The sequence below is a fragment of the Echeneis naucrates genome, chromosome 12 (assembly GCF_900963305.1).
Source record: "Echeneis naucrates chromosome 12, fEcheNa1.1, whole genome shotgun sequence".
Taxonomy (NCBI): domain Eukaryota; kingdom Metazoa; phylum Chordata; class Actinopteri; order Carangiformes; family Echeneidae; genus Echeneis; species Echeneis naucrates.
The window spans coordinates 1554342-1566772 of NC_042522.1; the positions used below are offsets into that span (position 1 = coordinate 1554342).

The 12431-nt window shown below is 40.2% G+C and overlaps 1 protein-coding gene across 2 annotated transcripts; it reads right to left on the reverse strand.

Moving 5' to 3' along the window:
- Positions 1–378: 378 nt before the first annotated feature.
- On the reverse strand, positions 379–6991 carry june (JunE proto-oncogene, AP-1 transcription factor subunit). Of its 2 annotated transcripts, none has more exons than XM_029515969.1 (2): positions 6957–6991; positions 379–4101 (listed from the first exon to the last, which is right to left on the reverse strand). In XM_029515969.1, the coding sequence occupies exon 2, from the start codon at positions 3938–3940 to the stop codon at positions 2885–2887; it is 1056 nt and encodes a 351-aa protein (XP_029371829.1). In that variant the 5' UTR covers positions 3941–4101; positions 6957–6991; the 3' UTR covers positions 379–2884. The 2 variants fall into 2 exon arrangements, with proteins under 2 accessions (XP_029371829.1, XP_029371828.1); XM_029515968.1 differs by having other exon boundaries at positions 6784–6975.
- Between the last annotated feature and the right edge of the window lie 5440 nt (positions 6992–12431).

Sequence of the window (12431 nt, forward strand, 5' to 3'; positions counted from 1 at the left end):
TGCTCCCTGTCTCTGGTGGGTTCTCTTTCAGGTTCTCCAGCTTCCCCTCACAGTCCAAACACGTCTACATTGGGTTCATTGGTGACTCTAAATTGCACATGGACCTGAGTGTGAATAGATGTTTGTCTTTGTTTGTCCCTATATATATCAGTCCTGTGATAGACTGGCATCCCTTCTAGGATGAAACTCACTTTTGCCAAATGTCAGCTTGGATTGGCTCCAGCACCCCCTGTAATAGTATAGATAATAAGATGAGATGAGAATCCCATAACATAAAATTAGCAAAAAGCAAACAAGCAACTAGTGAATTTTTTGTCACTGATATATTTATGCAAACATCATAACACAGTGGAACAGTTTGAAAGAAACAATCTGTATAACAAAGGATACTCATAATAAATAGAGAGATGTGCACAGACAATTTTTTTATATCAATAACAACCATTACACATTTGTACAAAAATAGAATCATTAGTAATGTCAAAAGCCTTGTTCAAGTAAAAAATATTTCCTTGACTCTCAGTAACTGTACTTTTGAAACTCTCTCTGCTTTTTGTCAGACAGAAAACATGCAGCTGCAATTGAATCTCTTTTTCCAGCCACGAACATTTATGATCTCTAATATAGCAGATCTTAATTTTTTTATTGTTATATTTGACATTTTTTCACCTCTCGTTGTTTTATTTATTTGCAGGTATATGTTTTTCTATCTGATGGCCGTAGTTATTGAAACTTACATGATATAGACATGTTGACTGGACAGTAGAGTCAGTACAAAACCGTGTCCAAAAATAGAAAGGGTACATAAGCTTCATTAGCTCCAGCACACTGCATCGAAAGCAACTTATTTACCTTAAATTTCATTTGAATAAGTTCTCACTTCATTAGGAACTCCAAAAAACCTGCTCATGCAGCCAATCATGCAGGCACAGTGTGATGCACGAAATCCAGCAGACCCAGGTCATGGAAAATCCAGCTCACAAACATCTTCTCGAGGAAGAGCTCAGAGGTGAACGGGCAGATCACACAACTTTAATCTAATATGAACATTAAAACATAAAGATATTGTTCCATTGACATTATTCCTAAAAGAACTTCAACCTCAGCGGCCTCCACAGTCTCCACATCCAGTTGACCAACTATACAGTGTTAGTGTGCTGTTCCTAATAAAGTGCTCACTGAATGTATGTCAAAGGAACTTTCACATAAATTACTTCAATAAGAAAATCCAACATGTGCAATAAACAGAAATGCACTGACGATGTAGACCCACGACTTGTGACTGTCAGGTTTTTGTGAACACGATACATGTGGACATGATTCAAGACTGAAGCAAATCAAGCTCTGAAATCCACGCTACAGATTGTCGTGAAGGTAACCATGGCAAAGGCATTGATGTATCAGGCTCCCTTTGAGGTTCACTGCAGGTGTGCCACAACATCCTTAACACCCTCACCACCATCCTGAAGGACAGCAGGAACTGACTGAACAGTATCTGTAACCTTATCCAGGACTCCAGAAACTCCCAAACCCAGTCAAAGATCTCAGGAGATCTCAAAGATTAAAGGATCTTGACTACTCCATTAACAAGCCTATATTTATTGATGTACATTCATGATAGGACTAGGCCCTTAGAAAATGTACCCAATTTATCAACAGTTTTAGGATGAAACATGAAGCTCTACTCTTCCTAAAGCTACAGAAACTCAACTGATATTCAACAAAAATTTTGTTGTATACCCATTTTCCACATTTTGGAAACCCATAGACACAGACACAGTCAGACACGGCCAAACCAAATAATGGCAGACATATTATGAAGATAATCATTCATAATCATTTATAATCATTCATTGACTATAGTATATATTCTGAAATGAATTCTCTCTCAAAGATTTATTTGATGATAATTTGGTGAAAAGTAAAAAAAAAATTGATTAAACCTCATTTTAAACTGGATTTTTGAATTGAAAAAAGACAATGAAAACGCTTGGCATTACACATGTTAATTGAATCCAGATGCAGTTTCCTCATTGGTTGATCACAAACGCAACATTCCTTCAGTTCTTTACCAGAAAGAGCCAGAAAAACTCAGAAGAGGTTCGACAACTAGACATTTTTGTAAATTGACCCTTATATGCATAAACACACAATTATCTTATTGTGGAAAAAAGCACAAAGATTACAGAAATCAGATTACCAAAGAAACAGCAAGCGTCGCCATTTGGAGCATATTTCTGAATTTGAACATTTTGAGAAAAGTGTTTCTAAAAAATGTCAATTGAAGCTAGAAACACCATATCACAATCCCTGTGCTGCAGTAGCTCATGTGATTACATGAATATGTGTGATTACGTGAATCTGTGTGATTCCCATGCTTTCACTATGAATAAAGGTATTTACCAATGCTTTAAAATGATTCCCTCTGTTTCAACTTCAGTTTATTCACTGAAAGAAATATTTTCATCTGCTGGAAACTGGCTTCAAATAAATGTATCAACTGACGCACACACAAAACACACACACACACATATTCCTCTGAGTGTCAAAATGTGCTGCTGCACAGTCTTTTTCCATTTATCGTTTCAAAATTCACAGTCAAAATTCTAAATCGTCCAAAGTTTCGGTGTTCATGTCAGGGATTCACATCCTCTCCTGTCTCCTGTCTCCTCTCCCCTCTACGCTCCACCTCCTCTGGCTGGATGATTGACTGTGACTCACTGTCGGATAATGTGCATCCCGTGAAACATCCATTTGTCTAGTGGAGGCATCACTGACAACAAGCTGCTTGCTCTCTGCTCTGTCTGACTGAGAGCATGAGTGAAATGCCAAAATGTTAAAATCTCTTATTCTCTACCGCTGGTTCTCTCTATGTCCCGTCTGCTCAGCAGTTGGAGTCCTCACTCACAGGGTTAGGGTTAGGGTTAGGGTTAGGCCCTCCCCCACTTCCAGGTTTGGTGGCAGCACCTGAGCCAACAGCAATCTGGCAGCCATTGGTGACATGACTCATGACCTTTTGTTTTAGCTGAGCCACCTGCTCTCTCAGCATTGCAGCGGTGGAGGCCAGGTCTGAGTTTTGACTTTTCAGAACCTTCACCTTCTCCTCCAGCCGTGATATCCGTTCCAGCTTCCGCTTGCGACACTTGGATGCAGCAATACGGTTGCGGAGCTTCTTCCGTTCTGCTTTAATTCGCTCCTGCGTCTCTAGGTCAATCGGAGAGAGGGAGGGTGGGGACATGGGGTCGCCTGGTGGGTGAGGGACCTCAGGGACAGTCTGAGGGGCATCCAGGCCTCGGGTGTGTGGCTGTGGGGCTCCACTACCACCTGAGCCATATGCTATCTGTCCCCCAGAATATGGCATCTGGCCTGGGTTGTAGCTGCTGAGGTTAGTGTATACAGGCATGTCCCCACTGGACATCAGGTTCCTCTGGTATGATGCCTGAAGGGAGACTGTGCAGGATGATGATGGGGACATGGGGCCACCTCCCACGAGCTGATTCTGCTTGTGAAGGTCCGCTAGTGCTTTGACGAAACCATCAGCAAATCCTTCTTGCTCGTTGGTAGCCTGGCTGCGGTAGATGAAGGGGTTGGTAGAGTTGGACACAGGGCTGGTGGTGACTAGTCCCTGGTTGGACTGAATGATCAAATGTTCCAGGTCTGGGGAGGCCAGCTTCAGCAGATTCATATCTGCTGAGGATGCTGCTGAGGAAACAGCTGATATCATCAGGGAGCTGTTCGCAGCAAGTCCCAGGTTGTTGGGGTTCCCACCCCTCCCTCCTGATGCACCACCGCTGGGGAAGTGATGACTGCTTGCAGCTGACATGGCCTTCTTACTCATCAGCATCTTGTTTCCCGAGTAACGCTCATATTCACCAATCTGGCTGTAGTCAGAGACAGCCGGAGAGTCATCATGATAGAAAGGAGTCTCCATTTTGGCCATCACTGACGAGGAAGCGTCTCAGAGGAAATCTTCATAATTAGATTAACCTGAATATTAGAGGAGATTGAAATGTTCCACTGACGTCAGCAGCTGTGGGATGAAGACAGGATGAAGAGAAGAAGAAGCAAACTAAAATGAGATGAAGACGAGAAGACAAAACCCTGCAGGAAAAACAAATGTATCTGTGAGAAGGAGAGGGAGACCATGAGGATAGAGATTACCACAGAGTAAACTGTTAGGTGCTGCTGATTTGGCTGCTTCCGCTGTCCCTATTTGTGCGTCGTGATTTTTTTCATTTGTGTTTTCTGTATAGATAATAAAGCAGTTTTCTCTCAATTTATCTCACTCTGACAAACATCCTGTTAACTGTTGGTGATATTTTTGTTTGGAGGGTCAAGATCCAACACTGAGAATTATTTTCCTGGTCTTTGTTTTGGTTCCATATGGCCACTGCTGATGATTCCTTTGATTTTTAAACTGACATTCATTTGACATTTGATATATCTGTACGAAACAACAAATCACCATTCCTGCTATGTGCAAATCAGGGGATGGTGTCAAACAATCAGAATGAATGTGTGTGTCCAAGTATTCAGGTCTTGCAGCAGTATGATCAGAACTGTGTGGTTTAGTTTGATCATATTTGATTTGTGTTGGCTTGGCAACATGAGCAGACAACACTCATTGTGATAAAATTTTAGCAAACCCTAACAGGTGCTTTGAAATATCTGACGTCCACACTTCCCAATAAAGAGCAGAGAAAGAGCCAAATGCAAAAATGATGGTTTCATGGAGGATTGCAGCCCTACGTATAGACAGAGTATACAATATCCTACTATTCACGTTCATTTCATGATTTGAGAATTAATTTCACTTATCTCAGTATCTTTAGATCGATTTTAAAACTGATCATGCTACACTAGGATTGTATGGATCCAACTAACTGATTGAATACACTTGGATTAGTTAACAATTTTGTAACCCCTTCATATCACTGTCACAAATTCATGCAGGTGTGAGCAGGGGAGAAGGGAGAGAAGAGGTGAAATGCTGCCACCTATGGCCATCATTTTAGAGATTGTATCTTTAATAGAACAGTCACCAGCTCACATATCCAGTGAAAGAGTTATTGGCTACTGTATCCAAACCTTAGTCCACACTTGCTGTAAAGAAATATCCTCAAGTGAAATCCCTCTTTGTGCTTACATAGCAGAGGGACACTATTACCAAAAGGGAACTTAGTACAATAGGTTTCAACTGTGGGAAATAGATACAATACAGAATAAGGACTGTAGCTTTGTCCCCCATCAGTCTATGTATCAAAAGAAAAAAATATTGTAACTATGCACGAACACGTTTAAACTTTTTCCTTAACCTCAGACAGTTAAAAGTGCAGAGACAATTTGACACCACAAAGGCTCCACACTGTGTCATCCAGTAGGTCAACTGCCCATAAGGTGAGACATGAGGATCTGACTCAGATCATCTCCTCATCATCTAAAACATTCATTTCCTGAGAATGAATCAGAACAGTACATTTCAAAAATGGCCAAATCCTCTCAGCTTTTAGGGGAAAGTGGGGACAAAATATATTAGCTTGAGTTTGTTGAAAAATGTGAGAAGTTGCAGCGCAAAGCTTTTAAAATACACAATATGATGAATGTGAAGTAAGGGGGAAAACAAAGCACATAAGAGCTTGTTGTAAAAAATGTGAACTCCCACACACGCTGGTCTAAATGAGGTGTGGAGATGACTACTTGTAACTTATCATCTACTTATTTATCAACTTCATTTCATGATATTTTTTGTGTGCAAATATATTTCTGTTATTACAAATTCTAATCATATGCATTGCATATGTGCACTTGAGCTTCTGGTGATAAAAGCTGTGTGTTGAAAGCTGATCAGACACTAAGTTCTGCCCTCCTGTCGTCTTCTGTCTGTAGAGTTTGATCTACTATGGAACAAGTTGTGGTAGGTTTCTACCAGAAGCTTTATTTTGGCAGATTAATACTGTCCGTGCATTTCTTATGATGTGTAGAGTCTAAATTACTTTGCAGCTTGGCTAACTGTAACGATTTTGGATGAGTAGCTGTTGGGAATGGTATAATGCAGATGTAAAATAATTCTACTTAGATTTTAAAAGTAAAGTACACATTCAGTCTAATTTTGCTGCTACTCTAAGCAATGTAGGATTTTATGGCATATATTTTGTGTTGTTTGGCTGGCTCTGTGGCCCAGAAAATTCAACCATGATTTCATATGAATTTGAAGCTAAGTATTTACCTTCATACAAACGGTTCATCACTTATATTTAGCATGTATGACTGATCACCAGCTGAACAGTGGCCTTCAGCTGAACTCAGACATCTGTTAATGGAGAGCTCCAACTGTGCTCCTCTTTAACCGTCTGAGAGACTCCACCATAGCACACCAACGCACATAGAAGGCTCTCACAATATCAGGATGTAATTCCAAAGCCACACTTCATGCACCACCAGTCAGTGCTCTCTGGTGGACCAACCATGTAATGACATGTGTGCGTCAACATGACCTCCAACATCTGCATTACTTTTTAAGGAACACATGAAAGAGACACATCTGCAGCAACATTTCACCTTCACCTCTTCCGACTTCATGCTTTACTATATTTTAAAATATCTTAAAATAAAGCACTGGGCTGTGAACTGGTTTATATTTAAACAAATACCCAGCTCATAAATCCGATTGACAAATTAGTTCAGTACTTCACATCAGCTCCCCCAGTAACTCCACAAATGTCACATGGTGATAAGTTCATGAAATAACACAATAATATATGAATATCAATAATATATATTAACCTTACGAATCCTCTCAGGTTCGGTTCGGGTTTAGTTTACCGCTACAGTAACTTCAGATCCAGGCCGAGCTGCTGATGGATCAATACCAACACAATACAACACAACACAACACAACACAACACAACACAACTGAATTCAGACAATGCTGCTTCATGATGAAGGTTGATACTCACAGAGAGAGCCAGTGCTGCCGAGCGGTCTGAACAGACAGAGTGAGTCAAAGAGAGAGAGACTGAACTCACCCCCCCACACACGCTCTCTCTCCCTCTCTCTATCGAAAAGTGACTCACCCTGACGTTTTCTGTCCACTCGCTTATTACTAGTATAATATAATTCTGGGAGTATTTTTCAGTGGTGTTGGGACGCTTCAGAATAAGTAATAAAAAATAGATGTGTTTTTTTTTTTTTTTTACATTAAAGCTCTGAGCCCAATGTGATGGAATCATGCTGAATAGGGCTGGAGTGACTGGTTTGTGAGTCTGACATGACGACGTCCTGTCCTGCAGCTGGAGCAGGCTGAATGTGTGCTATACAGCAACAACATCCGGGCCAAGAATAGACATGTGAAGGTGACCACCTGAAAGTAACGTTATGCCATCAAGTACAACTGAAAAATAAGACAGATTTGTGTAAAGCATGTAGCAGATTTTACATAAATTCTCAGAGAAACCAAATCCTGGTGTCTTCTTGGGTGTGTGGCTGAGGTTCCAGAAGAGTCCCAGACGTCCTGACAGGTAGTTTTAAAACTCAGTTTCTGAATACAGGCTATGTATATTTTTTTGTGGACTGAGACCTTTGAGAGTTTCACTGGATTAAAAAGGACTTATCAAAGAAGACATAGAAGTTTACATTGATATATTGTGTTGTGTTTAATTCCCTGTTCCTCTGGATGCTAGCAAGGAGGCTTAAAAATGTATATTCCTCTCAAGTGTGAATATTCTATTCCCTCACAAAAAAAATGGTGAGGCATTTTTTTGGTGACACCAGTAAGGTGGCATCTATTGTGCACAAATTTATCCCAAGGTCATTATGATATTAAGTGAAAGTGAAGTAATTTGTGTATTCAATAAACAATCAAACATCTGATTGATCAGGTTTTATTAATTTCTAATATAAATTATTCATATATAAGTGTTTTCATTGTAATCCTAAAACTAGCAAACAAATCTGTGTGTGTGTGTGTGTAATGGCAGATAATGTTTACTTTGGAGGGTGAAGTAATTATAGTTCTTGCTGTAGGTGGAGCAGCCAACACACCCATGCACACACACACACACACACATACACACACAAACACACAACCAATGTGTCCACTGCGTGTTTAGAAGGAGATGAAGAGATGAAGTGAGTCATCCTTCAGGGGAAGGAAAATGTGTGGAAAATAACTCAACAACATAAATTTGATGTTTTGAGTTTATGTGAAGTTCATGTTGAAATTTGACAGGCAACTGTGATATTTTATTTTGGCATTCTGATGGACATCCCCTCAGAGTAAATTTCCCTGCCAAACACCTAGCAGCATCATAGGTAGTCCATCCCTTTGTCCCCCCCTTTCATGGTGCACATATTCTTCGGTCAGATTTGTTTGCATAGATCCCAACTTTTATAGAATCTGAAAGAGGAACTCATCATGAGTTTGTTGTTTTGAAGCCTGGAGTTGGTGATTTGGCCATCTTTTTTTTTTAAGATTGGAAAGCATATTTTTTTTGGAAATGGTGGAGCTGAGGAGTGAGGATTGGATCTGACTAGCTCTATGCTTTCTCCAGCAGATTGCTGTTTCTGATACAGAATGGCAATCACAAGGTAGCCATGCATACCCTGCCTTGGTTCTAAATGTTTAAAGAATTTATGTTATATTGAAAAGGACTTGAAAATTAACACACTAGGAAAATGTTAACTGATGTAGGGAAAAAGGGACCAAAAGGGAAAAGTGGTGCCATTTTCAGATAGACTTCAATTAAAATCTGTCTTCTTTTACAATCAGTGGACCCACCCCTCCCACGACCTGACCCCAGATAAACAGATGAAGATGAATGGACTGAAACCTTGATGGTCATGAGATAGAATCCCCAATTTTAATCTTCTTTGTCATAGATTTCACTTCATCAGTCCACCTTAGTATACAACCTATGGTCTGTCTGTTTGTTTTCTCAATGTGTCTCTGGCCAGCTGTTGCTGACCTTTTCTCTCCTTCACACCATTCATCTCCACACCTATCACTGATCACCCCTGTTGTCACAAGCAGTCTGATTTTTAAGATCCCAGTCCTTCCTCCAGTATTCATCAGATTGTTGTGCACCACACAGGAGTAATACCAATGCTAATCATTGTTTGACTAAATTCTGCTTGTCATATAGATCATTCAATGTTCAGCTTTTCTGCTTCAGGGATATCCAGCTGAGTCTTTACCCTAGTTACTCACTATCTTGCTCCTGTTACTGCTTGGCTTTAATATTTACCTGCCAGCTCCACCCACAGTACCTCCAGGATAACAGTCCGTCTTCAATTCCATTTCCTCTGTTAAAACCCATCACCGGTGTGGAGCTTAGAGTTCTTCCCTTCAACCCCACACATGCACTAGATAAGACTACAGAAGAGAAAACTCCCCTTACTTCTCTACCTGCCTCCACACAATCTGCCCACAAAGCCCCATCAGCTGCCATAACCCTAGTCTCTGTCAGCTCTTTGGATTCCAGTCCTGTTTATTTATATTTGTTGACTGGTTTGCATTCAGTCTTGTTGAAAAAAAAAAAGCCTAAGTCTAATGACAAATGTACTGCTGGCAACACAGAAGGCTGTAAACACCTCCCTAAGAGAAACAATTTGCCCAAATTCATTTTGACACAGCAATGGCCAATGGGCAAACTCCATCTCAGTCATGGCATTCAGCTGACCAATGGTGAAAATATGGTCAGTCAGTCAGTCAGATGGTAGTTGTGGCAAACAGATGTCACGTAAAGTGCATTGTAAATTTATAATGTGGGCAGTCATGATGACAACATTATGGATACATTGCAAACAGACTTGAAGAACTTAGTCCAGGGAACATTAAGTACCTTCCAGGTGCAGTGCACAACTGCCTCTCCAAGATCAGGACTAAGAGAGAAGACAAACTATACAAACACGAATGAGACAAAACACAGCAATCAGCACACAATTTAAAACACAGAGAAGGGACGGACACATAGGAAGAGAGTGAGTGTACAAAAGCCTTACAAAAACAAGGGAGAGTCAAAGACAAGACAGGAAGTACTGGAAGATGAAAATTCAGACAGAAAACAGACAGGATATTTAAGAAGAAGAAGCAGAGAAAGAGTGTGTGTGCGTGTGTGTGTTTGGGGGGGGGGGGGGTCACAAGGTTGCAGAGGGGAGAGGAAATGGCAAAATATAGAAAGAGGGTGAAAAGCACAGACCCCAGCCACCATGTGCTTAAGTGAATAAACAACAGATGGTTAGACAGTTGTAGTGGTTATCAGAAGGTTTACTGTAATCTCATCAGCAGGAAAACTTTGACTGTACAGTTCATACCCAGTTAAATCAATTAGGTGATACTTGGAAAGAACGACTGGCAAGAGAACTTCGAAAAGTCCAGTGCCTGAAGTAAGTAAGAAAAAAATGCAATAAACTGAAAATGAACAGATGAATTTTACGGGATTAAAATTTGGTCTGAGACTGGCTAATGTCAGCAGAGAGCATATTCTGGAGGAAGGAATGCCCAGCGGCCTGCAGACTTCTATTTTAGTCTGGTCTACGCTGATCTTTCTTATTTATATTTATTTTCACTCATTTGACAGACAAATTTAAATTTCATATGTATTTACGCTTTTGTATGCCATTAGAAGACCCTCAACATCATATGAGACAGCAGAATCAGAATCAGAATGATTTATTAATCATCAGCAGAAATTTCATATTTATTACAAGAGATAAATAAAATATGCACTAATCATTTGTATGACTCTGGAGTAACAAGTCATCTCAGAGGGTGAATCATTCTATTTTCTCTGGTCCACAGGCTCAGATTCGTTTACAAATGGGTCTTTCTGCCACAGATTCTCTGTGTAGGAATAGCTGATTTATTCACTACTCATAAAATAGGGTCTTTTCTCTCTGAGTCTCTCATTCACTTGTCCCATGGCTGCTGCACAGGCTCAATGTAGAAATGGCCTATTAGTTCACGACTCATATTTATACGTCTTTGGGTCTTTCGTTCATTATTTTAATGATAGGAGGAGCGCTCTCCTACCGGCAAATGAAGTAATCAGCAATTTCAGCTTCAGTAGGCTCTGGCCCAAAAGGTTGCCCAATAGTTTAACAAGAGCAAACTTGTGTATTATATGCAAACGATGTTGCTCTTCAGTGTTTGAAAGCTGTTCTTTTTCAGTCATGGCAGCTACAGTGCCCAATGAACAAAATGAAGGAATGACTGAAAAAAGATTTGTTAATTTTACTGAGCAAGATGAAAAGACTGGAGTCAGTAAAAAGATCAGAAGACCCCTCACTAATGATAGTGCAGCACAGACAAATTGGTTTGGGTATTATTATTGGGTAAGGTCAGCAGGGTTCCAGAGTATTGCACAGTCATTAATAATTCAGTGCGGGTCAGAGGGCAGCATACAGAGTTTGATGTCCACTGGCAGGAACGATTTCCTTTAACGCTCAGTGGTGCATCTTGGTGGGATGAGTGGAAGTCTAATGCTGAACTGAGGGGAAATGAGGAGCAGTGTAGTGTCATGAAAGTTCACATTTTTAGACACAATTGTAGCTGCTCCATTCTGTACCAACGGAAGACATGTGGCTGGCCTGAAAGTTGATTCTGTTTGTTTCCATGGTGAAACTGACTTCCCCTTGAGTTTTGGCTGCTTGGGGAGACCGTTCATCAGATGTAATGGAAAAAATCCCTCTTACACATCTGAGAACTATCAGCTGCCCTGACATCATCTCAACAAACAGTTCTGATGACATCATACTGTCATAGAGACAGAGGGAGGAGGAGACAACAGGCTCTGTCTCAAATGAGGAACTTCAGTACTCACCACTTTAACATTTAGTACACTTTTCCTTGCCCTTTAGGTGAGTAAAACTAGCAATACAATAATATTAAAAATGCTTTCAAACTTTAACTCTGGATGACCTGTAGGTGAACTTTCAAGAGTAGTGATTATGGAGTAAAATGCACCCTTGAGTGATGATCATATATTAGTATATGAGATACTTAGATGATGAATACTGACACATTAGTGTGTCAGCACCATGTTACTGCTCTAGCTGCTTGAGCTGTTGCTGGCACTGCTTTATATCCAGCTAGATAGTATAGTTATGGTGAGCATGGGGGTCATGGCCTCTCCAAATAGTCACAAAATAAATCTGAGGGGTGAGTTTTTCTGAAATGCTGGATAAGTTGAACAGTTATTCAAATAATGAAAGTTAATGCTTTATTACTTTTCTCTCTGTGCTATATATTGTGTTGACTTTCCAGCAAATACCAGTCCTATATAAATCTGCCTTTTTAATGAAGGTGTTGGTCCTCTCCATTTGTCACTTCTGTCAGAATTTTGTGGAGGCAGCAGTGCTGTGTTCGTCAGAAGTTACTTTTTATTCAGCTGAATCTTTTTTATCATCCACGTTTTACATATTGGTTATTTTTC